The sequence below is a fragment of the Mastomys coucha genome, unplaced genomic scaffold, assembly GCF_008632895.1.
Source record: "Mastomys coucha isolate ucsf_1 unplaced genomic scaffold, UCSF_Mcou_1 pScaffold21, whole genome shotgun sequence".
Taxonomy (NCBI): Eukaryota; Metazoa; Chordata; class Mammalia; order Rodentia; family Muridae; genus Mastomys; species Mastomys coucha.
The window spans coordinates 38206001-38231973 of NW_022196904.1; the positions used below are offsets into that span (position 1 = coordinate 38206001).

Here is a 25973-nt window from a genome sequence, read left to right on the forward strand (position 1 = left end):
ATGTGTGCATACTTCCTGTACTCCACCACACACTACAGGCAGGAGCTGCTCTGCTCAAGAAGCCATCTGTTCTCCTCTGACCCCAGGCCTTGCCGCACCCAGCCAGAGGAACTCTGCTGCTGGATCCCTCCGGTTCACAGCTCATGCCTGCTCTTTATAGGGCCCACATGTCATACCCTTGACTCTGTCTGCAGCCACCTTCTGTGCTATGTAATGCAGGGCAAAAAAAAAAAAAAAAAAAAAAAAAAGCGATGTGTGGCTTTACACAGATCACTCTGCTATACTTCCCTCTGACAGCTCACATCTGCAAAATATTTATTTATGTTCTGTAGAGTGCTTTCCAAAGTCCTTTTTCCTTTGAAATGCTAGACTCTGAGTCCTGCACACAAACCAAGGTTCCTCAAGGGAATGTAATCAAACAATGCTTCCCTCTAGTGGCCGGATGAAGTCTCTCCACCCTCCCAGCTTGGCTAGCTAGCCATGCTCCCACTAGATCCCACCCTGCACTGGCCTTCAGCCAAAAGTACCCAGCTCCAAGGAAGACAGAGTCCAGGAATCAGCTCAGCCCCCCGACGCCCAGCTGTCCCCACAAGAGTGAAGAAACCCTGTCCTTGGGAACAAATGCACTCTGGAGCATTAAGACCTCTTATGACTTTCAACTCCCCTCTGCAGATGAGGAAACAAAGGCTCACGGATACCCAAAGGAGCCGGAGCCGATCAAGCTGACTCATGACTGAGCCAAAAATAGAGGCCACTTTTCCCGCCTCCTGCTACAGCCTCTTGCCTCTTTTCCATGTGACCTCTCAACTGAGGTCCAGGGAAGAGACTTGTCAAGGACATCCACACTGCGCTGAAAGGGGATCGTCCCCTGGCCCGAGGAGCAAGCCATTTTCACTTTCATTTTGAAATAGTGTTATGAAGGTGACCATCAGACCAGAAGATCTGCCCATCCATGTGTGCACTCCCCCTGCCCCTCAACACACATAATAAATAAGACATAATTAAAAATAATAATAATAATGTCTACAAACTCCTACTGGCCACATGAATGAAGGGGGAGCCAGAGAGTTTAAGAGTCTTACTAGCATAGAAAATAAAATGCACTTTAATCGGACCCATCAGAGATAATATTCTGGTATATTTCTTCCTGGTCTTTTTATAATGCTAGCTGAGAATTAGAAAGTACAGCACAAAGCTACTCCTCTGGCATTAAGTCTCCTGAGCACTCCCCTGAATGGCAGTGTGACATTCCAGCGTGTGACTGTGCCTGAGTTCTTTTAACCCATCCCCCTTCATTTCATCGGTTTTGTCATTAGAAATCAGGCTGCTGAACAGGGCATAACAATCATCGTCTGAACACATATATCTATGCTGATTACTTCTTAAGCCAGTTTTATTTTCACAGAATGAAACTTTGGAACTGGGGTGGCCATAAGAATAACTACAGGGCCAGCAAGATAGCTCGACGTAAGGGGCACCGGCCTCCAACCAAGTCTGACACCCTGAGGTCAATCCCTAGGTCTCACGTGGTTACAGAAGAGAACTGTGCCCTACAAGTTATCCTCTGGCCTTTACTAGAGCTAGGATGTGCTCACTCCCTGCTGTTCCTCAGCACACACAATAAAGCATAGTGATTTGTTTTCAAAAAGATCATCATGCCTGAGACCTCCTACTGGCCACAAAGTAGACGAGGAGCCAGGAGGCCTGGGAATCTTACCAGAGAAAAGGAAAAAGTCAAGAGAACCAACTTGTACACACTCCACATATTGAAGTGTGACCTTCCCAAAGCCCAACCACAAGTGCTTGCCCTTCCCTCCGGACTCACGCCACACCATCTCTCAGAAACCCCAAAGCCCCTGGTGTCCTGGCCACTCCTCTGGCCTCCCACCACACTCTTTATTCATCTACTAAATATTTAATTTGTTTATCCAACCACAAGCTTTCTGAAGGTAGCTCTGGACTTCAGAGTCCCCTGCATTCTACAGCACAGTTCAGTGTCCACATGGTCCGCATCCCATAGACAAATGCCAAGGGGTCCAAGATAACTACATGTCCCTGGACATGTGGGACAATGGAGAATCAATTGTCCAAAGCCAGAGAAAGGTCCTGCTCTGAAGAATAATTGCAGCTCAGTTATGAAGCCAGAGCATTCTGTGACACATAGGGACAAAAAGAATGGTTTTGTCCACCTCCATGGACCAGGGCAATGCAACTAATCAACTGGGAACTCAGCTGAGAAATTAGGGTAAGAACATTCCACTTGTCAACTTCCTGTAGGAAAATATCTGTGACCACACTTTATAATGACAACCAGTGACAGCAGCCCATGGGATTGCTGTTGTAATATCAGAAAGGACCAATGCTGCCCCTGGCATGGCCTTCTGCACCTTGTCCTCGGGCTCTGCTCCATATACATCCACTTGGGGGTTGGACTGTGCTCTTCAGTGAGCAGCAGGGCTTTCTGGAAGTGCAGGTGCCTGTACAGAAGGAACCAGCAAGCCTAGCCAGGCTCCTGGGTTTACATAAGCTATACCTCACTGACTATGGCAAGAAAATGACAGGGCCAAAGGAGCACTTGATTGAGAGTCATGAGGCTTCAGTTCTGGTCCTACTCCTTCACCTATTCCCTGAACCCCAATTCCAGGTTTCTCAGGAACTGAAGTAAGGCCAAATACTCGCTGAGTTCCCATCCCCAGTGGGCATGCTAGGGGTTCCAGGATAAGTGCTAATGGCTCTGGTAATAAGCACATGACCCACCTCAAAAGTGTCCTCTGGGTTCCATCTGACTATCAACTATGGAGTTGTCAAAGTTCTAAAAGCTCAAGCAAGCATCACAAATTCCAAACCACCTGCTTTAAATAGACCCACAAGGTTAGAACATCCCTAATGTCCACTGAGGTTTCATGATGTAAGGCCCCAAAGAAGGAGTAATGTATACTGCCAACCTATTCTAGATAGGATCTTGGCCCCAAAACATAAAAATCATCATCAGGTATAAACTCCATTCAATGTGAACCAATGTGGGCTTGGGCTTCACTGATGTTCAAACATCAAATGCTATCAAGGGTTTCTTGGTCTGTGATTTTTGAAGAAAAGGGGGTATCTAAAGGGTCCTATCAGCATACAGTCCCTGTCTTTAGAGAAGTAAGGAAAATATCTCAATTAGGAGACTATTACTAAGGAGAGGGGAGCAGAGGGATGGCTTAGCGATTAAGAACACTTCCTGCTCTGACAGAGGACCCAGATTTGATTCCAAGCATCTACACAGTGGCTCCCATCAATCTATATAACTCTAGTCCCAAGGTATCCAGCCTCCTTTATGAATTCTGGGTACACCAGGCACACACATGACATGACATTCGTCTTCTGACTGAAAGAATATTACTACGGAGCATGGGCAACATGAAACACACCTCCCATGGAATTTACACCCTAGACATTAAGCAGATAGGACAAACACTGCAGACTGGGTAGAGAACCACAGTGGATCAAGTTAAAATAACAGGTAAAAATACCTAGGAGGCCACCGAAGGCTTCCAGAGCTTTGAGAAACCAGTAACATCTCTATTCTGCTGCACATGGGTGAAAGACCTCAGGGAGCATAGCTGCCATCAGCTTGAGCAGCACAGGCCTGGCCTAGGAGCCCTTGGTGAGAATACAGCTGATTGCCATCTTGCCACAAACCCTGTTAAAACAGCAGCTCTTCTAAAAACAAGACGGAGCGCTGAAGCAGCTTACATTATTCCAGCCTCAGGTGAGCATCACAGATTCATTTGTCCATACCACAGAACCACACTATGAGGCAGACAGGAACATTTAATATCCTACTTGAGAGATGAGTGGCCAGGGTGTATAAAATAGCTTAGACGTGTCACCAAATGAGGAAAACACCAAACTCTGCCATCCAGCTTTGTAAAACGTCTCTAGTCAGGAAACTGACCATCTGCGAGGCAGCCGCAGGTCACTGAGCCTGGATAAAGTCGTGCAGGGGTCCCACGAAGTTCCTGAGAACTGATGGGGAGCATTAAGCAGCTCAGGAAAGGTTTCTAGAATGCAGCTTCACCAGTCTGAGACACAGGTGCCCTTGCCAACTCTCCCAGATTAGAACAGGTTCTCCTGGCCTCTTTCCAAGTGCCTCTGACTAACACAGAAAAGTATTTTTCCACTGCAAACCTGCAGGCGGGCAGCAGACTGAGGGCAGAGAGTGCATCTGCAGTCCCGTACAGACCATCTGGGAAGTTATTCTGCTGCCATCCAAACTGCCCTGGCTACACACCTGCTCAAGGGGATGCCAGTCCCGAGCAATGCCTCCACCTTGACAATGCAGGTACTTGGACTGCATCCATTTCTTGTACCAAGCTGGGGGCACCTTGCCACCTTGCAAGGTTAGAACATTCAGTGGCACCCTTGACCTCCACCCACTGGATGTCAATGGCATACCCCAGCTGTCACAGCCACCAATGTCTCCAGTCAATGCAGATGTCCACTGCAGGACAAAAGTCACCTCTTTAATCCTGAGACCTTGGAGAAGAAAGGCAAAGTGTCCTGTCCTGCCCCACAACTCTGGAGACACACGGTCACTGTGCACAAACTCTTTAGGATCGGGATTACACAACCAGTGCCTCCACACGAGCAGCTGTATGCTGCTGCTGTCCTCCCCTGGAGCTTCAGAAATAGCCGGAGTCAAACAACCCCTTGTACTGATGAGCCACTTGTGACCCTGCAAGGAAAACTTGTTCCCATTACTGTGAGCAGCTGAGTCTGATTAAACGGAAACCCTGGGTGCTGCTTCTCAATGACATCGGGCCAGGGCAAGGGCTGCCATGGCTGCTGCAAGGAGCAGAGACTGGTGAATCGGGAACCTCTCATTCACCCCTAATTCAGTATAACACCCAGATATTCAAACACCCAGCTTTTAACCATTCTTGACCCGGGTGACAAGGGAACAGAGCAAGGTACATATACAAGCAAGTTGAATTAGCAATTTAATTAAACAGCTGAACCATTACCCCCCCGCCCCCCTCCCCGCAAAAAAATCATGCTCTCAAGTGGGGGTGGAAACCTGAAGCTGAGCTCCCAAGCAGCTGGAGTGACTCAGCGCTGTCAAGAATGCAGCTGCCAACCTCCCACCCCAGGGCTGGGCCCCTGTCCCGACACGAGGTCCACTTCCACTACAGCATTTCAAAGTAGAACCACTTCTGTCTTTCCTAGTTAGCCACTTAACCAAGTACAGAGATTACCCAGACTCTCCCCTGTGTGGGAGCAGGAGTGTTTTGCTGACTGCACTACGTGAAGACTACCCATAGCCGCCCACCTGTTCACACCTAATTACTCAGCCTGCTGCCAGGGCTCACTGCCTCCCTACTTTTCGCTTTGTACTTGGCTCTGTGCTTGCATGGCTCATACTGGAATGGGACTTGGGCTCTGATATGAGTCTGCCTCTCATAAGGGGTACATAAACAGACCTTGCCACTTATGGGTGGTGGATGGATGACAGGTAAACAGATGGATGGATCAGTAGATGGATAGACAGACAGATGAAGTTTTCTAACCCTATGTTCATACAATCTGAAGCTCTTTAAGGAAAGAAAGTTTCCCTCCTAATGGGCAACACACTTTCCCAAGAGCATCCTCCAACCTGGCAACATCAAAGTTACTCAGTGTCACCCTTAGCCAGGCTACCATCCACCACACTTTGGAAGGACCAATTAAAAACATCACACACACAAATGCTCACAGATCTGTGAGTACAAATGCATACAGCGAGTGTGACCTACTGAAGAGAGCTGAAGCTAAGAGAAAACCTGTGAGAGCCGGAAACTTCTGGAAAAGCAGTCAACAGGTGCTTGGGAGCCTACAATGGAGCCAGCAAGGCCAGGGAACTCCTGAGGTTCAGAAGGCCTTGCTCTGACATCAAACTGCCTGGGAAACTACAGATCAGCAGCCACTCCTGGACTGCGGGGGGGCCACAAAAAGCCAAAATCCAAGAAGAAAGGAGTATGACAGCCAAGAAAGGCCTAACCTAAGGGAGAGATGAAAGTCCATGGAAAGGTAAAGATGCCCAGACCTCCCAGGTATGTGGTTCCCTGAAGAACATGAGGGCTCAATCAGTGTATACAGTGCAGGAGAGTCAACCCCAAGTTTAAATCACAATGTCATGCCAGCTACGACTCACTTTGAAATGTTTACCAATACTTTCTGATGTTGATTTAACTCAGATCAAGTGGAAATAAAAATAAAGCCATCTCTTCAGCCATGAAAGAAAGGCTCACTGGTACCCTGGACCAATCTCTGGGTCATGCTGGCAGTCACGGACACCCTCTCAAAATCTCAAGGACTATTGAGCAGAGTGAGTTCACCAATGCAGCCTTGCATTTCTAAGTGCAAAGCTGTAATCCACTGAGGAAAAGACACACCTAGCTGATGGCAGACGGAGATGCCATGTCCTCCACTTTCCAGTGCTTAAAGTGCCCCCCCTCAAGTCCTCAACCCCAAGTACTAGTGAGCGGACAACCACTCTCGCCAGTCCCAAACTCTCTGTTGCACCCTCACCTGTCTTAGCAACCAGGTGTGTCCAGCCACTCCAGACAGCAGTGACCTTTTCATCCTGAAAGCAATGTGCTTCTATTCTCTGGGGCACAGGAAGGAATGCATCGAGGGAGGCCAGCTGCCCATGCTTGTTACGGCCCCAGACATACAGCTCTCCTGTATCTGAAAGAGAGGTGAATGGGAGGTAAGGAACATGACCTAGAAGGGTAAGGAGACAACTCTGAAAAAGAAACAGCTAAAAGGGATCGTGTCCTACCTTTACCACAGCATTTAGTGGGGCCATGCACGATAAGAACACAATCTAATGTAAAACTTACAAAATACTGTACATAAGCAAGGCCTAGCATATGTAACACATATTTTCCTCTGTGCATGTATGTGCATTCATTCCTGGGGGTTAGGGAGTTGCATGTACCCATGAACAGAGAACACCGGGTGTCCTGCTCTATTACTTCTACCTTATTCTTCTGAGACAGGGTCTCCACTGAAGCTGGAGCTGGGCTGATGGCCAGGAAGCCGCAGGAAGCCCCAAGTCTCCACTCTCCACAATGCATTTGTATGTGAACACTGAGACTCAAATTGAGGTCCTCATGCTTGCACGGTAAACTTTCTTACTTACTAAGCCATCTCACATGCCCACTTTCTATATTTTTTTAAATATAAGCCTATATTATCATTTTTAAAGAAGGAAATGTTTAAACTTATAAGATAACAGGTTAGAAAAGACACCATTTGAGGGCTGGAAATGTTGCTCAGTTGGATGAATGTTTGCTTATCATACACAGTCCCCCAGCACTGGATAAACCAGGTGCTGGTGCTTGCATATAATCTCAGAACTCTGGAAGTAGAAGCAGAAGGATTAGGAGTTCAAGGTCATCTTTGGCCACACAGTTACTTCAAGGCCAGCCTGGACTACAGGAGACACTGCTAAAAAACACAAAACAAAAAAACTGTATGGTATTTTAGCTTAAACCTTTTTAAATGAGACTATTTCACTGTGTTCACTGTCCATAGAATAGAATGAGCTACCACTGGCCATCTGTGCAGCCCCTGAGCTCATCTGGGCCTCTCAGCAATCTCAGGATAGAGGCAGAAGTGACTGGCAGGGTGATGTAACAGGAGCAGGAAGCAAATGCAGAGTCAAGTGACTCTGGCTGCTATTCCTGGATCTGCTAACTAGCTATTGACCTTGGACAAATCACTTCCTCTCCAAGCCTTGGTTTCACCAGCTGAATATGGGAAGGGAGGGCTACTGGCCTAACTGACATCACTGCTGACTGGAGCAACTGGTGGGTGGCCGTGGCAACCGTGCCTATCTAAAAAGTAAAGTTCAAAGAAAATTTTTAGACAAAGGTCAAACAAAATGAAGCCAAGGCTGTAAGTCAGCCAGTGAGATACCAGTCTGCAGCTCCTCTGTGAGCTTCCCTAGGCCTAGCAGTGGGAAAGCCCATATACATGCACTAAACACTAGTCACACCTGAAGTGTGGATGGCCCACATGAAAATACTCAACGGACTACACAGATATGGCACACAAGAAAGCATATCTCCTTAATAATGTTCCTGTTATAGTAAATAAGATTTTAGACATTCTAAGCAAAATATATATTAATAAGATTAATTTTACCTATTTCATTTTAGCTTTTATGAGACAGCTCACATCCTATTATACAGCATTGTCCCAAAAGAGAAATTAATCAAGCCTGGGACATGTTAAATGGCTTTTCAAGATCTCTTGGCTAACAAGGACTCACACACAGCCAGTGAAGAGATATAGAGCCAGGCTTGTTTCATTTGCTGAGTTCCTGATAAAGTTCACAGCATTGCTTGCCCAACAGTGGTCTTATAGTCCCTAAAATTCATCAATGGCCAAACAGGATGATTACAGTCATAGCTCAGGAGTCTCTAAGTTCCCTCCATCACTCACTCGCTGTGGGACACCAGGCATAGTATAACATGCCTTTGTATCTTCTACTCTAAGGTAAAGGTATGTAAGTGACACAGCTTCCATCACTGACATCCTACAGGTCTACGACCGTGCCTCTGGCCTTCATCCCTTACAGGAGGGCAAAGACAACACCCCTCACCCCACACAATGTCAACTCAGTAGACACTGGAGAGCCACAGAGGCGCCATGGATGTGGAGCCTCTGTGGCTCAGAATATCTAAACCATCTTTTTGAAAGACAGACTGTCTTGCACATGGGGATAGTTACACTGTTGCATCAGCAGGTAAAATTAAATTCTGCTGCAATGCCAAATGGTTACATAATCTACAAGGACTCCAGGGAAGAGGTCTAAAGAACACCGAACAGAATCCAATGTGCTAACAGCCTGAGTAAGATGAGAAACGAGGGCCATTAATCTTGACAATTTTTAACTCACTTTTGAAATATCAAAAACCAATTCACTTTGTGACTATACTAAAAATGATTAAATGGACACTTTAAAGTGGTGAATATCATATATAAATTATAGCTCCACCAAAAAAAAAAAAATCCAGTCTGTATGTTAAAATATGGCACCATAGTTAAAGTGGCCATACAGGAGATAATAAATTTAGTAATCATATATTTTTGTTCATTTTTTTAATTGACATTAGCAGGTAATTTGATAATTTCTAAGTTTGCATACCATCAGCCATCTCAAATCAATTAAGACAGAAAAAGAATGAAGCTTAATCTAGTCTTACTCCTACAAAGATCCACATCACTAGCTGTGGGCGGAGCAAAGCTCTCATACCCTGCAATCACATTGTCTGTAGAAGAGATTTGGGACCATGTACAAGGTATGAGACAAGTGCAGGTGCAGGTACAGGTACAGGGCACTTTCCCTCATGGGAAAATGATGCATGGCGTCCTAAGGAAAGGCCACTGGGTTACTTATACTGCATAGGCTTGGCACTGATGGACAGACAGAGAGTCAGGAAACTGCAATGTAAATGCTGAGCATGCTGGAGCATGCCTGTAGTCCTAGAACTTGGGAGATGGGATCAGGAGTTCCGAGGCCAGCCTCATCTACTTACTGAGTTTGAAGCCAGCCTGGGCTACACAAGACTATCTCTAAAAAAGGAAGGAAGGAAGAGAGGGAAGGAGGAAGAGAGAAAAGAAGGGAGGAAGAAGGAAGGGAAGGAGAGAAGGAAAAAGAAAAAGAAAGATGGATATTTAGTGGGGGTGGGGGAGCCCAAAGAAGTGAAACAGAAAAATATATATATAAAGTTACATACAGATACATGCAAATATATAGGTTATATGGAAAGCTATAAGGATGAAAGGTAAGTAAAACAGAAATAAAGGTAAATAGAGTAGGCAAACACATGGAAAGAAAACAGGACGATAAATACATGAAGTGGGCAGCAGCAGATTAACACAAGTTAATATAAGAGGGAGAGTGTAAGAAGTTACATTAGACAGTGAAATGGCTTAGAAAGGAATGTGCATCCTTAGCAGGGTCATTCACACTTGCAACCTGTGCACTCAGGAGGCTCAGGCAGGAGAATTTCAGTACAGTTGAGGTCATCCTGGGTTACATAGTGAATTCCAACCCAGCCTGGGCTACAGAGTGAGACTGTCTCAAAAGCAAACAAAAGTGCAGTATGCGATATGGTCATGTACTCGCTCACTAACACTTCATCAGCAATGAACCACACAATGGTTCCAATATTACATAGCCTGGGAGTGCAGCAGACTGGATCCCCCTTCCAATATCACACAGCCTAGGAGTGCAGCAGACTGGATCCCCCTGACGCTCAGGCAATGACACCCCCATGGCTGAGCAGTACGTGGCTATATATAAATTTACTGTTGAATTCTTGATCTTCCCATCACAGTTCCCCCAAGAGGAAGATAATCTTTTCCACCCTGTATAATTGAGAAAACTCAGAGGATGAGCAATGAGCTGAAGCTTGATGTGAGTACCTTATACATACCATCAAATTAAGTTCTTACAGCTACCCATAAAGTATGTTCCAGATGAAGAGACAGTCTCAAAAGCTAAAGCAATTTTACCTAAAATTATACCAAGAGCGGTACCAAACTCCCACTCCAAAATTTATACCCTCCCCCCAACTCTGAGTCAGCTTCATTCCAGGCCACGGCATGCAGAAATTTGAATGGCACATTCAGCTGGTACCCACCTGTTAATGAGGCCGAGTGGTCAGATCCTGCAACAGCACATATGGCTGTAGAATTTTCTAGGCCTGGAAAAGAAATTTGTTTGCTTTGAGCTATATTTATGCCAAAACATGCTGCATGAAGAGTGGATTCCAAGGCTGAGCTTTACCTGAGCATGGGGAGAACCCCGCCCAGTGCAGGCAAGCATGAGCAGCAGTGCTGGCAGGCAGCTTGGCAGGATGGAGACAGTGATGGCACAGGGTTTGAACAAGTGCATGTACTGAGGATAAAGTGCACAGTCTTCATTATCACTGATAGCAACAGCAGGAAAACCAGAGCAACCATGCAATGCTGGAACGGAACTGCACAGATCAGTATAAAGTCATGTTTCTGATTCAAGCAGAAGCATACACCTGAGAAGATGCTCTGCGAGCTTCATGATGGAATCTGAGCAGCCCTGAAGGGCTCTCAGAACTATGGAAATGTTTGGGCAGAGGTTTCCCCATTCACCACAGTTCCCCTGTTCCTGTCTAGAGCCTTGGAATATTCCTACTGAAAACAGCAGAAGTAGCAGGTGGGACCCTCCTGAGAACCCCAGGCTCTAGGAAAAAGAGTATTTGAGATGGTCATGCTCACTACACAGGCACTGGCCATAACAGCGCAGGAGAGCTAGGAGACAGATGGGTTGGGCAGACTTAGGATCATAACAGTCAACATGCCTGTCTTACTCTGAAAGGCTTCAAATCACCCATAAAGTGGTCACAGGGAGCGCCTGACAAGCAGACCATATCAGGAAGGGTTAGTGACTTGCTGGATTCTCTCCTGCTCCCGAGATGGAGGTCCAGAGACTTCATGCCAGGCCTGTCAGACCCAACGCGTGGGCTTTGGGTGTTAGAAAGGGTACAGAGGGGCAAAGTCCTATGGGGAAGGGGTGGCTTGCTATGGAAGGGGTGTTCCTTCCCTTTCCCATCCCCTACTCCTCAAGAGATTGGCCAGATTTCCTTGGGAGCTGAAGAAAAGACAAACTCCGGGAGCCTCTCCACCCTCTCCTGCACCCACCTTCCCCCAGCAGATCTGTGTGGTGAAACGTGTGCCCAGGTTTCCAAGATCTGCCCGCTGAGGAAGGCTGAAGGGCTCAAACCCTCCAATCCTATCTTGTGCAGGGCTTAACCACAAACCAGGCTGCCTCAGAACACAGCACATTCTATGATCCTGCTTCTGACCTCCAAGTCCAGCACTTTACCTTCCTGAATTATACTGCCTTCAGCAACACATCAGAATCCCAATCCATCCTGTCAGAAGCTGGGACAACCTGTGGTAATTCATGGCTCAGCCTGGAGCAAAACACAGTCCTAGTCTGCAACTGTTTCTGGAGACTTCTGTTTGACTGACTAAAAGGCATCTCATACCTTCAAGTGGCCTGTGGGATGAAAAGAGCAAGCACAGGTTCCCAGCTACACCCACCAAGCAAGGAGTCCTCACCCTAGGACCCCTGTGGTAGCAGGGTGAAGGACAGGGAATGCAAAGTGATGGGCTGTGAGGCAGGAGGCAGATGAGCCATCCAAACCCACAAAAAAACTCCAGACTACTTGGAACTAATGTTCCAGGCAGATCCCAAAATGGCTGTTTAAATTAAACAGTGCCTTTTTGTTATGCCTCCTAGTCGGTCCAGTACTAAAATACAGGGAGCAAAGCCCTATCTTTCCCCTTGGCACAGGAGAAAACTAATAACCATTCACACTGGATACGAGACGGTACTATCTACAGAAAGAAGTCAATGGAGGCCAGGAAGAGTCATGTCCCCTTCACTAAGAGGGCCATGTCTGAGCCAGCCCTTGAGAAGACTCCAGAGCTTTTGCAGAGAAAAAAGAGAAAGGCACTTCCAGCAGAGCTGAGGGTCTGTCCACAGGTACAGTGGCAGGTCAGGCAGGGACGACCAGTGCCCAAAGTAGGAGGTCTGGAAAAGTGAGTCCTGTCACACACACACAAAGGATAGATGATAGACTAGATAGATGATAGATAGATAGATAGATAGATAGATAGATAGATAGATAGATAGATAGATAGATAGATAAAGTTAGTGAGTGAGTGAGTGAGTGAGTGAGTGAGTGAGTGAGTGAGTGAGTGTAATTTCAAAGTCTTTTCTGAGGCAGACATAGTAGCACATGCTTATAATCCCAGTGTTAGGAAGTGGAGCAGGTGAGCCTCAGGCCTGTGAAAGACCCTATCTCATAAAACAAGGTAGATAGTGGCAGAGGAACAACAGCCAGGCTGCCCTTTAGCTTCCACATTCACATGCACACGGGTGCATACATAAATATGTATACACACACACACACACACACACATAACCAGAATAATCTGAACGTGTGTATGCCATGCAGTCCCCATTCTTACCCATAACTTCCCAGAACCCTCGAGTCTCCATTGTTCCAGCTGGGGAAGAGTAGTTAGAGCTCCTATGTAGGACTTCCTATAGCCAGCCCTCAGCAAGCTGGGTCCAAAAGTAAATTAGAGAAAAGATAGACATTGATTGGACCACACACAAGGACAGGAAGGCCTACAGAGAGTGGAGAACAGAGAGAGAGCCAAAGAGGACCTGAGATCAGAAGATAAAGAAGAGAAGAGAGCCAAGGGTAGCCCCTATTAACCAACTAACCAACAGCAGACTGACCAGCAGGCCCTGAGCAGAGTGCAAACTCCCTACTGTGTTTCCCTGTGGACATGCCCCATGCCTGCTCCCTATATCCTCACTCATTCCCAACTCCCTCATGAGAGAAGGAACTGGGCAACAGAGGCACAGTGCACGGTCTCTTTGGGGTCTGACTGCCTGCACAGGGAGGTCATTCCTGTCCTGTTGGCCATACAGGAAACTCAGCACAGCTGACTCTGTGTGGTTGCCTTGTGAGCAACTCGCATCTAGGATTCAGAACTTGTAAGCTCACAGTATTACCACGCACTGCTTCGCAACTCCTAGGTCATAACTTCCAAGCTGCTATGACCCATTCTAGAGCTTCCTTCTTGATCTCCGCCTACCTGCCTGGCCTCTATTGCTCAATAGATCTCAGACTCTGAGGGCCAAACGGTGACGTTTGCTGGGGCCACAAAAATCACAAAAGGACTGACATTCCAACCAACAGAGATGGTTAGAAAAGTCAAGAAATACCAAAAGCTCAAAGCTGGAGAGACGGCTCAGCAGTTAAAAGAACTGGCTCCCTTCCAGGGGGCCTGGATTTGATCCTCAGCACCCACATGGCAGCTCACAACCACCTGTAACTCCCTCCTCTAGCCTCTCTGGGCACCTGGCATGGAAATGATATACAGCAATACATGCAGACAAAACACCCATATGAAATAAAGTGTTTAGAAAAATACTGAAAGAGAGAGAGAGACGGAGAGAGAGAGATTAAAACTCCACTTACCCACTTTCTGAAGATTTACTTTCTCAGAGGGTATCAAAAGACCATGAAGAAATAAGAAGCTTGCTCACCTGTCACTCTGCTGGGTTCCTTTGCTGTCAAAAACAATGGGAGATTCTGCCCAGGACACAAGCGTCGACCAGAAGATGCCAAGCCAGTTCCCCACTGGAACACACTGCCAGTCGCTTCCCAGCAGAGCAGAAGGGAAAAGAGAAAATGTATGTCAGGTTTAGACCAGACTGCCATTTGACCATTTCACTGCTGTGGGAAATTCCCACCTCACCTCAATGTGAACCCTACTCAGGAGCTTGGCTGCTTCAAGAGGCCCGTGACCAGCCACAGAGATTACCATGGAGCCAATCACAAATCCAGTCTTTGGGACAATCTAATACCATGAGAGAAAATTCCAATGTAGTAGTAAAACGTCCTCTAAAAGTCCCAGGCACAAGCCCACAGCCACACCTCTGGAGTGCTGCCCTGCTGGTGACTAACCTGGAGGAGCCTTAAAGACCATGAATCCACACCCATTCACTAAATGAAGAAACTGAGGCCCAGAAGAGGGGCTGAGATCCAGCCACAGTCACACGAGGAATGAGTTCAGCTGACACTCAGAGTAGTGCCTCTCTAACCCACCAAGGCAAAGTCAGATACATGTCTATTTGTGACTACAAGACAGTACGGCAGCTCATTTCAGTAAAATGGCCGTTTCAATCTACGAATCCGCATCGCAAACCCCACAGAAGTGCAAACAAACAAAATCCTATGCAGATGCGCACACCATGGCGCCACCAGCTAGCACCAACATCAAGGCCTGCTCCTCTGGACCATTCCACAGCCAGCACTCCTAATGTAAAGAGAAGCCTGCTTTATGAAGCAGCAGCTATGACCACTGAGAACAATGCAGCCCAACAGGGAGCTGCAGTCAACCAAGACAGCATCCTCCTCCTCGGTGGAAAAGACTTCCCTGACCATCTCAAAATGGCGGCTGTGTGAGAATTTACATCAGGATCTGAATCAGGTCTACATACAACCATTGGTCGAAATGTCTGCAATGTCTCAAATGATGAATCGTTCCCTTCGAAGACTTTCCCAGATATTTATTTTAACTTTTTGTGCGTGAGTGTTTGACTACATGTGTCTCTGGTCCCTACAGATGCCAGAAGAGGATGTCGGGTCCCCTGGAACTAGAGTTAAAGACAGCTGTGAGTCACTACATGGAGTCCTCTGCAAGAGCAACAGGATGCTTCACTGATGAGCGTTCTTTACAGCCCCTCTTTGAAATAGTTTACTTTAAACTACGCACAGTGTAAAAGGCATAGACCACTCAGCATCACGTTCATCTATGGAGGAAAGCCTGACAGCAGTTCTGTGGTTCTGAAGGCTTGTACTGTTTCATGGAGGCAGGGGGAGATAAACATGCTGTGCACACGTGTGACACATTTTGCTTGCCCATTCACCTGTCAGTGAACACCTGAGGAGCTGTTTCTGCCTCAGCTGTTGTGAATAATGAGTTACATCTGGTCCCTTTCATTCTACAGATTATTTATATCATTGCCTCTTTCTCCCTTTTCCCTCTTTTTAAAATTTATTTGTCAAGCTGGGTGTGGTGATGCACACCTATAATACCAGCACTCAGAAGGCAGAGGCAGGTGGAATCTCTGTGAGTTCAGGGCCAATCTGTTCTACCTAGTGAGTTCTCGGTCAGCGGAGGCTACTTGTGAGGTAGAGGAGAAGGAGGAAGAGGTGGAAGAGGAGGAGAACGAGGAGGAGGACGAGGAGGACGAGGAAAAGGTGGCTATGGGGTAAGGTAATAACACAGCCCTTCCACACTGCTTTCCAAAGCAACTGAACCACCTGCCATCTATATGGAGAATTAAAAGTGTGTGTAAAGCAGGGAACAACCTCAAACAATGGTCTCCCCACCCACCTTAATTAAAACAGGGTCTTTTGTTTGCTGGCTGTATGCACAAGGCTTACTTGGCCCTTGCTGTGATCTTCTAGGATTCTGCCCACCTCATCCATAGGAGCACAGGGATTACAAACCCACAACCCTGTGTAGCTATAGGAGTGCTAAGAATCTGAACATAGGTCCTCACACACTAGCGTAGCAAGTGGGTGACCCACTGCCCTGCTGATTTCTACGAGGACAGCCTGTCTATCAACGAGTAGTCACTGCCACACAACTCAGCAGTCATACTTCCAGACACTTAACCAGGAGAAATGAAATTTACAGTCATAAAAAAAAAAACCTGTCCGTGGATGTTTCTAGATTATTGCAATAGAACAAACTGGAAACAAGCCAAACTTTACTCAAAGGATAACTAGTTACAAATTAGCTACTACAGACTAAACTATGCTGTACCCCACAACATCCAGGTATGGAATCCCTAATTTCCAATATGGTTTTGTTTGGAAGAAGGACCTGTTACTGAGGTGAAGAAACTAAACAGTGCCTATGGGAAGTGAGGTTAGTCCAGTAGAAGCCTGTGAGGACACAGTGAGAAGAGGGCTATCCAAGCCAAGAAAGGAGTCACCGGGAAATAGTCTTAATGACACTCATCCTGGGCTTTTGGCCTCTGGAACAGTGAGAAAATGGATTTTTGTTATTTAAGCCATTTGGGCTGCAGTACTTTGTGGCAACAGCTCTAGCAGGCTAATCCAGTGCCACATCCATACCATACTTCTCATCACTAAAAGGAATTAGTTACAGATACACAGAGCTAAGACAGATCCCTGGGGAATTATGCCATGAAAGAAGCCAAGCCCAAAAGGTGACACACTGTATGGGGCCTCTGAGAACATTTCAGAAGTGACATTATAGACAGGCAACAGGAATGGCTGACAAGAGCTAAGAAGGAGCTGGGAGCAGCAGGAAGTGAGTGCGGCCATCCACCCCAGGAGGGGCGACCTTGTGGTGATGAAGTTCCTCTGCACCCTCACTGCTGCAGCAGCAGCAAATCCCGCCAAGCTACTGTCACTGTCAATTCCGCATGGTGTAACCAATGAGGGAAACTACGAAAAGAACTCGTGGAGGTCTATTCTGTTTCTAACAACCTCATGTGGGTCTATAACTCTCTCAAAATACAAGATTTCACTTTTTAAAAATTGTATGTGTATGAATGTTTTGTCTGCATGTTTGTCTGTTCTCTACATGTATCCTAGTGCTCATGGAGGCCAGAAGAGAGGGTCAGATCTCTTGGTACTGGAGTTACAGACCTTTATGAGCTGTTGTGTGGATGCGGGGCACCAAACCTGGATGCTCTGGAAGAGTGGCCGGGGCTCTTATCCATGAGTCATCTCATGATCTCACTCTCAGACAAGGTTTAAGCAGCGGTACAGCACAGGAGTCAACTGGCACAGCTTCACAGACCTCCTTCCCTTTCCTGTCTGCCCCATCCACCCACACCTGGACTCACACAGCATGGAGACTTGGCAGCCACAGGAGATGAACACAGACACAGCCCAAGAGAAGTGTAGAAATTAAAAAAAGGGAAGACCCTGAAGGGCAAAGCTCCCCCACCTGTCCCTGAGTGTCTAATTCCTCTGCTTCCTAGTTTCTCTCCTGAGTACAGCTAGCTTCTCTCTCCCTCTCCCTTTCTCTCCCAAGCATCTGTTCAGGTATACACATGTATATACGTGCATGTGCATGCAGATGCATGTAGAAGCCAGAGTTCAGCGTTGGCGGTGTTCCTCGAATGTCTTCAGTTTTTAACTGAGATAAGGAGGCTCACTGCTCTGGAGCTTCAGAAGTAAAGTAGGCTAGGCTAGCTGGCCAGCGAGCCCCAGGGATCTGCCTGTCTCTACTTCTCACCTTCCCACTGCTGTTTGCAGATTTGAACTCACATCCTCATGCCTTCGAGACAAGCATGACCCCACCTTACCTCTCTTTTTAAAAGGAACTCTTTACGTGCCAATTGTTTTCTAAACCTTAAGACCCTTCAAGCCAGGCCAGAGTCCTATTTACTCAGTGTCACCTGCCCCACACCCCTATACATGCTGCTGGTCCCTCTGCCCACTCACGTACAGAAGTCAACTGACTTGAAGCTTTCCAATCAACAAACATTAGAATCCAGTGGGAAGGCAGCACCACTCACTGCAATGTCTACCCTGCCGGTCTCTAGCTCTCCCTGCCTCACTTATAAGTGCTTCCACAAACTCTGCATGGAGTTTAAAAAGGCTAACTCACACACTCCTTGGCTGTGAGGAGTAAATGAGAGAATGAAATTATGACAATTCCAGCAGCATGGCTACAACATAAAGAGCCAGGCAGCTCACTCCCTTCCTCCCACTGGCTAAAGACACACACACACACACACACACACACACACAGATGTTCATGTTCTCTGCTGTCTTTTGGTCAGAGCTACAGCAGGGCAGGACTCTTCCCATCGCTCCCTCCAAGTCTCCTCCTGATGCTCTATTGCTCAGATGGGCTCACTTGGGAACAAAGGCTGAGTGATCACCTGTAGTGGCTAAGGCATGCCTCAGTCCAGCAGCGACACAAACAACCTTCTCTCTCAGGCACTGTCCAAAGAAAAGAACAGATTTAGTCTCACAATCATTTATCTACAAACTCTTCTAACTCTTGTACGAACTCAATGCAGCTTGAAGCACCCCCAACCAACATGTTCACACATTCACACATAATGCTTTTATATTTATCACTAGATGAAATGTGTGTATGTGTGCATGTGTGCTTACGTGTGTGTGTGTGTGTGTGCATGCACAGGAACATGTAGGTATGTGTGTGTATACATGAATGTATGTTGTGTATGTATATATATGTTATGTGTGTATGTGTATATATGGTGAGTATGTGTGCGTGTGCTTTGTGTATGTGTGTGTGCATGCACAGGGACACGTGGGTATGTGTATGTATATGCATTGTGTGTATGAGTATGCATTCGGGGACATGTGGGCATGTGTGTGTATCTGTATATATATGTGTGTGTGTGTGTATCTGTGTGTATATGTATATATATATATATATATGTGCTGTCTGTGTATTTATGTATTTATGTGGGGTGTGTGTGCGTGTGTGTGTGTGTGTGTGTGTGCGTGAGCACAGGGACATGTGGGCATGTGTGTGTGTGTTGTCTGTGTATGTGTATTTATGTGTTGTGTGTGTGTGTGTACACAGGGACATGTGGGCATGTGTATGTATGTGTGTATATATATGTTATCTGTGTATCTGTGTATGTATTTATGTGTGGTGTATGTGTGTATATGTGTGTATATGTGTTATGTGTGAATGTGTGAGTGTATGAGTGTGTGTGTGTATGTGTGTGTTGCATGCACATGAGGATGTGGATACACATGAAGGCCAAAGGAAGACACTGGCTGTCTTCCACTATTGCTCATCGCCTTACTGCCCTGAAGCCCGTCTCTCACTGAACTGGAAGTTCACTGTTTCAGCTGGCTTGGTGGCCATCAAGCTCCCTCAGTGCTGGGCTGACGGGCATACACAGCCATACCTGGATTTTTAAAAATTGTTTTATTTTCAGTGTATAATTGTTCTTCCTGCCTGTATGTATGTGCACCACATGCATGCCTGGTGCCTGTGATGGTCGGCAGAGGATATCAGATCCCATGGAACTGGAATTACAAATAGTTGTGAGCTACCATGTGGGTACTGGGAACTGAACACAGGTCTTCAACAAGAGTAACTAGTGAGTTGCACACACCCTGCAGTTAACAGCTGTGTCATCTCTCTAGCCCCTGAGGCTTGAGTTTTTTTGCATGAGTTCTAAAGATCCAAATCCAGGTCCTCATGCTTGTACAACAAGCATGCTTACCGTCAAGCCATCTCCCAGCCCTGTAAATAACTTTTTAAAACCTATCATATCATAGTGCCTCGTTGTACTATCTCTCAAGGGTAGCAGGGTGGGGATCTCCAAAGTCATCTAGTGCAATAGTTAGTAAACATTTCCTTTAAACAGCCAAATACCATATGGTTCCTGCCACACAGCTCAGCTCTGTAACATCTAACAGCTATGTATGAGAAAAGCATGGCTGTGCTCCAATAAGACTTAAATAGCAAGGGCTCTACCCTTCCCTTCTGACCCAGTACCATCCCTACTAAGGTTAGAAGCCCTTCCTTATGTGGTCATTCAGTCCCTGCCCAGTACCTGCCTCCGGTCGCACAGGACTCACCATGCCCCTAGGCACCTCGCCATCCTTGCAAACCTCCGTGTATCTCTAGGTGGAGCCAAACCCAGCTGCCTTTAGCTCCTGACAAAGCTTTCCAAATATTTGGAGACAGTTGTCATGTCCTCTCTAATACATCTTGTGGCAGTTTTAAAAATAGGTCCTCATATTCTTTGATACTACTCCCTTCAAGTCGCAGAGCATGATTCCCCTCCCCTGTGTGGGCTGGACTTAGTGACACACTTCTAATGGAAAGAATAAAGGAGCAAAGTGAGTCACAGAGGGTGATAAAAAGCGCTGAGGCCTCCTCTTAAGAAAGCCAGCTGCCAGGTCTGAAGAGTCACACAGAGAGGCCCGTATGGCAAGGAACTGTGACTCACCAGAAGCTATGGGTCTGGGTCTCAGTCCAGCCCACGGAGGTTGTACAAAGGCCTGGCTGTGCCTTCACTGCTACCTTGTGAAAGAGCAGCTCAGAGGTCCCATTCCTGACCCTCAGAAGTGATGAGATGATGCCTGTCACACTACAGTGGATAACTAATGAACTCTCTAGACAGACATCCCAGTGGCAGCAGCTATCGCTGAGTTTCCAACCTCTGAATATGTCCTGGATTCCTCCATCTCCTATGTTCTCATCTATCCCAGGTTTGCCTCAAACTCACTATGTAGCCAAGGATAAACTTGAACTCCTGATCCTCCTGCCTCCCCTCCCAAGTGCTAGGATTAAATGCATTCACCACCATGTCCAGTTTATGCTAGGGGTTATACCAAGGGCATCCCAGATGCTGGGCAAACACTCTACCACCTGAGCTACACTCCTGGCCTTAGTCTCTCTCTTTTCAAGAAACAGTGTAAAGGCAGAGAGAGTCTTTTGACCATTATGCCCAGAGCCTGTGCACCAATGCACAGGAGAATCCATCACACCTGACGTAGTCTGACCAACACAAAGAACAAGACTCTGGCCTGCCTTCTAGAGACTATACTTCTGACAGTGGAGTCTCCAGTCTTCTGCCTTGGGCAGAATAAAATCTGACTGCTGAGCTGGAGAGATGGCTCAGCAGGTAAGAGCACCAACTGCTCTTCTGAAGGTCCTAAGTTCGAATCCCAGCAACCACATGGTGGCTTACAACCACCCATAATGAGATCTGACGCCCTCTTCTGGTAAGTCTGAAATCAGCTACAATGTATCTATGTATAATAATAAGTAAATCTTTGGGCCAGAGCAAGCAGGGGCTGAGTGAGCAGAGGTCCTAAATTCAATTCCCAACAACCAGATGAAGGCTCACAACCATCTGTACAGCTACTGGGTACTCATATACATTAAATAAATAATTAAATAAATAAATCTTTTTTTAAAAAAATCTCACTGCTAATACAATTTATGTAGATGACTCTTTAAATCTTCGTTTCTGCTTTCCTTTCATTTTTCTATAAATAACCAACGGGCCAGGCCCATCTCCATGTGTTCTTATCGTATGTGCTATTCCACTGTCATGGGTCCCCACACCACTCCCACACTTCCACCTTTTCCTCATACTCCAGCCTGACCACTTGCTAGCAGCATCCAAGACCCTCTTTTCTATGTTCCCATACACGTGTCCACACTGCTCCTTTGGCCTAGAGTGTTCTTCTTTGGCACCTGCTCTTCATTCTCCTATCCCAAGCCAGGGAAACCTCAGCTGAACTCTAAGAGTCAGCTGCTAGGCTTCCTGCTAGGCAGGAGTCCAGTCCTTCCTTGGGACTACACAAGCATCTATGACTCTATCGTGACAATAACACTGCATGTATTTACCATGTGTCACTAAATTATAAATCTCTTAGGTGGTCAGATGGGTCTTAACCCCTAGTGTCCTCGCGACCTACATCCAGTGCCCAAACTCGACAGCTGCCATTCACAAATGAGTGAACAAGTGAGAATGAGTGAGCGAGTGAGAATGAGTGAGCGAGTGAGAATGAGTGAGCGAGTGAGAAGAGTCTCTGTCTCCTGTCTCTTCTCACTCCCATGGCTATACGGTAGACAGCTCGTCAGAGTGTTCTGTTACTATGTCATCTGGCATATTTTAACCATTGTCCCTTCCTGTCTTCTTTAATTATACCAACTATAATTAAGCTAAATTAATTATAACGTATGTAGGTTCTTACAAGGCCACCTATTTGCACCTGGGAGTTACAATGGGGACCCAGAGCTCTGTAGAACTAGACTTGTGAGCAGGCTTTGGGAACCATTACCCACAAATAATAGGCTACGGGGCAGCAACTGAACTCCATGAGATGACAGCAACAGACTCAAACTCTCCAATGAAAACGCATCTCCCGCCCCTCAGAGTACAGGGATTAGCTGGCAGCAGGGGGGGAGTTCATTCTGAGTTCGGTGTATTCCTGAAACTTTTCTTACTCGCATCAGGAACACTTAAAATACTATGCTTTCACCTGCCCCCACTTGACAAAAACTAGAGTCATGTGGGAACCACGATTGAGAAAATGCCTCCATAGGACTGGCCTGTCAGCAAGTCATGGGGACATTTATTTCCTTGATGAGCCACTGAAATGGGAGAGCCCAGTCTACTGAGTGGTCCCACTCCTGGGCAGTGGGTCCTGGGAGGCAAAAGAAAGGCAACAGAACATGAAGCTGAAAGCGAGGCAGTAAGCAGTGTTCCTCAGCATCTCTGCTCCAGTTCCCACCTTACGCTTTTACCTTGACCTGCCTCAGTGATGAAGTGTGGCCTGGGAGTTGAAGATGAAATAAACCTTTCCTCCTTAAGTTGTTTTTAATTATGATGTTAGTCGCAGCAATAGAAAGCAAAGTAGGACACACGTTAAACTCCATACACCTGTAATGTGGGACATCAGGAAAAGAGCTCTAAACAATACCAAAAGTCCTCTTTCCCATCGGCTCTCTACCATGGTCAGCGCTACATGTAGATTAGATTCAATGCAACCAGTAGATTCAGAGCCTCAATACAAAATAACAAATGAGAAATACCTTATTCATAAATGTCTCATTTGTGTTTATATAAACAACAATAGCCTGGACAGATTAAATTCATTTTAAAATTTCTAAGGTGAGGTGGGTTGTGGTTATGCATCTCTTACCATCATGGGAGGTGGAGGCAAGGGAATCGGAGTTCAAGTCCAGTCTTAGTTGCATAACATGTTTGAGGGCAGCTAGGGCTACATGAGACTCTGTATTTAAAACAAAAATTTAAAAATTAAAAAAAAAAGAATCAAGGGACTAGAAAGAAGCTCAGTAGCTAAAAGCACTGGCAGTTCTTCAGGAGGACCCGGGTTCAGTTCTCAGCACCCACATGAGAGCTTACAACAACTGTCTATAACTCCAATTCCAAAATCCAACGTCGTCTTCTGGCCTCCATGGTTCACAGACATACACACAGGGAAAACATCCATATACATAAAATAAAAATAAGTAAATCTTTTTTTAAATACTAAAACTTGAAAACAGTGCATGGAGTCACACAAAAGGCCACATGTTGTACAACTGCATTTCTGTGAAATAGCTAGAACACATAAATGCACAGAGTAGCCATGGGGGCTGGGGGAGGGGAACACGGAAAGCCACTGCTGTGTGGCTGAGTGCAGACTTCCTTTAGGCCACGACGCAAATGTTGTACACTTAGATAGTGACAATGGTGGCTGCCTCTGAGAACGTCCTGAGGAAACACTGAAGTATACATCCCAAAGAAGCAAAGTCAACAGTATCTGAGCCATATCTCAACAGTTATTATTTAAAAATTCAATTTCAGCTGCTTACTTGTTTTTAAGTGGGGCTTTTATAAAATTTTCAATCATATGATATTTCTGTGGAACATTCCTGGACTACCATTTGCAGAACCTACTGCCTTTTTTTTCTAATCTGTGTGTGTGTGTGTGTGTGTGTGTGTGTGTGTGTGTATGTGTGTGTGTATGTGTGTGTGTATGTGTGTATATGTGTGTGTGTATGAGATAAATGTGTAAATGTGTAAATGTTGGTATCCACCTTCACACGCATGTGGAGGTCAGAGGATTCGGTCTCTCCCTTCCACTTTGTTTTAGCCAGCCAAAGTTGGTTGACTGGAGCTGTAAATGGATTCTGGAGACTCAAATCAAAGCCTTCACGATTGCATAGCAAGTACTTTACCCCTTAAGCCATCTCCCCAGACCTCGAACTTAGTGTCTTGAGGCAAAATGCATCTATGTGGACCTGTCTGTAACACAGCCCATTATTAACAGTGCACATATAAAGTGCATTTTCTACTGCCCTCATTTATAAGATCTTATAACATGCATGAAAGAACAGATTTTCCACCCAGCAGGGATCCCCTCAAACTGATTTTTAAAAGAACTTATTTTCAACTCAGGTTCTGCATCTCCATGGATCTCCAAGGACCTGCCACCTTGTCTTTCACTATGGGTAAGGATAAATAGTGCAGCCTAGAAGCAGCAAGTTACGACTGAGATGGCCTCACCTCAACGGCCTGGGGAGTCACACATTTGCGGGGGCCGTGCGGCACACCTAACTGGCCAAAGGCATTGGATCCACATGACAGAACCTGACCTTTTTCTGCAAAACATAAGCATTCAGATTACAAATCTAAGAAGTGATCTGTTCTGTGACCAATGGGGAAACAGGCACGAGAAAAGGCAGCAGAGTTCCTGTGCCCCAATGCCTTCTTTTCTTCCTCCAGACTGAATGTTCCAAAGACTACCTACCACACTGTGTCCTTAACAGTAGATCCCCCATGCAGAGCACTTAGCCCAGGGCCTACTAATGGAGTGAAGGAATGACAGAGAAAACCTACCCCCCACTTCACATTTCCACCCCACTTCCCAGGTTCTCATGGGACAAACTGTGCACCGTGATACTCTGGGCCTCCCACCTCTCTGCCCTTTCCCATCCTATACAATCACCCCCAGAGTCTGGGGAAAGGGACAAGGAGTGTATGGCCTGACACAGTACAGGTGTCCCCTGTGAGACAGATACCACCCATGGGCTGGTGGTCCTGGCTTCTATAAGGAAGCAGGCTAAGCAGCACCCTTCCATGGCCTCTGCCATGCCCCTGCCTCCAGGTTCCTGGCCTGCTGGAGTTCTTGTCCTGACTTCCCTCAATGATGAACAGTGATGTGGAAGCAGAGGCCAAATAAACCCTTTCCTCCCCAAGTTGCTTTAGGTCATGGTGTTTCATCGCAGCAATAGAAACCCTAACGAGGACACCTAGCACATTACCCATAAGTCTCAATGGCACCCCTGGCCACCTAGACCAGGCATACAGTTCTCATGAACTTTTGGGACTAAAAATAACCATTTCAAAGGATCTAGTCCATCCCCAGTCTCTGACAAATGTATTTCAGTCTGATTTCTTTTATAATTAAAATTCTCCTTGTAACAGGCACCCTGCCATTTCCCTACATGGCTTTAGAGAACACTTGTGGTTTACAGGTGGAGGTGTTTGGTTTATCTTTTAAAAGCACAGAGGCTTTTTTTTAAATCAGCCCCCCCCCCGACTGCCCTGCTGTCACCCAAAGCCTTGGTGGAAATATTTACCCAAGAGTGACCTTACCTGTAAGCATGATGGTAAAGTCCCAGCCACAGGCCACCTGTCGGATGGGACAACCAAGAAGAGGCTTGCAAATGGTGAAACACAGAACTTCCTCTGTGTGACCAAGCCCCAACTGCCCATCTTTATTCAGGCCACAAACAAAAAGGCCTCCTCTCTCTGTAAAACAGAAAGCTCCCTGTCAGCGCACACAGAGAGT

General features: G+C 46.4%; 1 protein-coding gene across 10 annotated transcripts in view; it reads right to left on the bottom strand.

The window, feature by feature from the left end:
- The window catches only part of Sergef (secretion regulating guanine nucleotide exchange factor), a 199264-nt gene that overhangs the window by 166597 nt on the left and 6694 nt on the right, over positions 1-25973 (bottom strand). For 8 of the 10 annotated variants that reach the window (XR_004123041.1, XR_004123039.1, XR_004123038.1 and 5 more), the window contains exons 3-8: positions 25778-25933; positions 24686-24780; positions 18542-18602; positions 14150-14263; positions 10683-10745; positions 6553-6711 (exon numbers count right to left, since the gene is read on the bottom strand). Coding sequence is in view for 6 of the 10 variants with exons in the window: in XM_031386708.1 (XP_031242568.1) it covers positions 6553-6711; positions 10683-10745; positions 14150-14263; positions 18542-18602; positions 24686-24780; positions 25778-25933 (648 nt within the window). In the remaining 4 variants the exon portion in view is untranslated. The remainder of the gene's footprint in view (positions 1-6552; positions 6712-10682; positions 10746-14149; positions 14264-18541; positions 18603-24685; positions 24781-25777; positions 25934-25973) is intronic. The other 2 variants (XM_031386709.1, XM_031386711.1) reach the window with 2 other exon arrangements.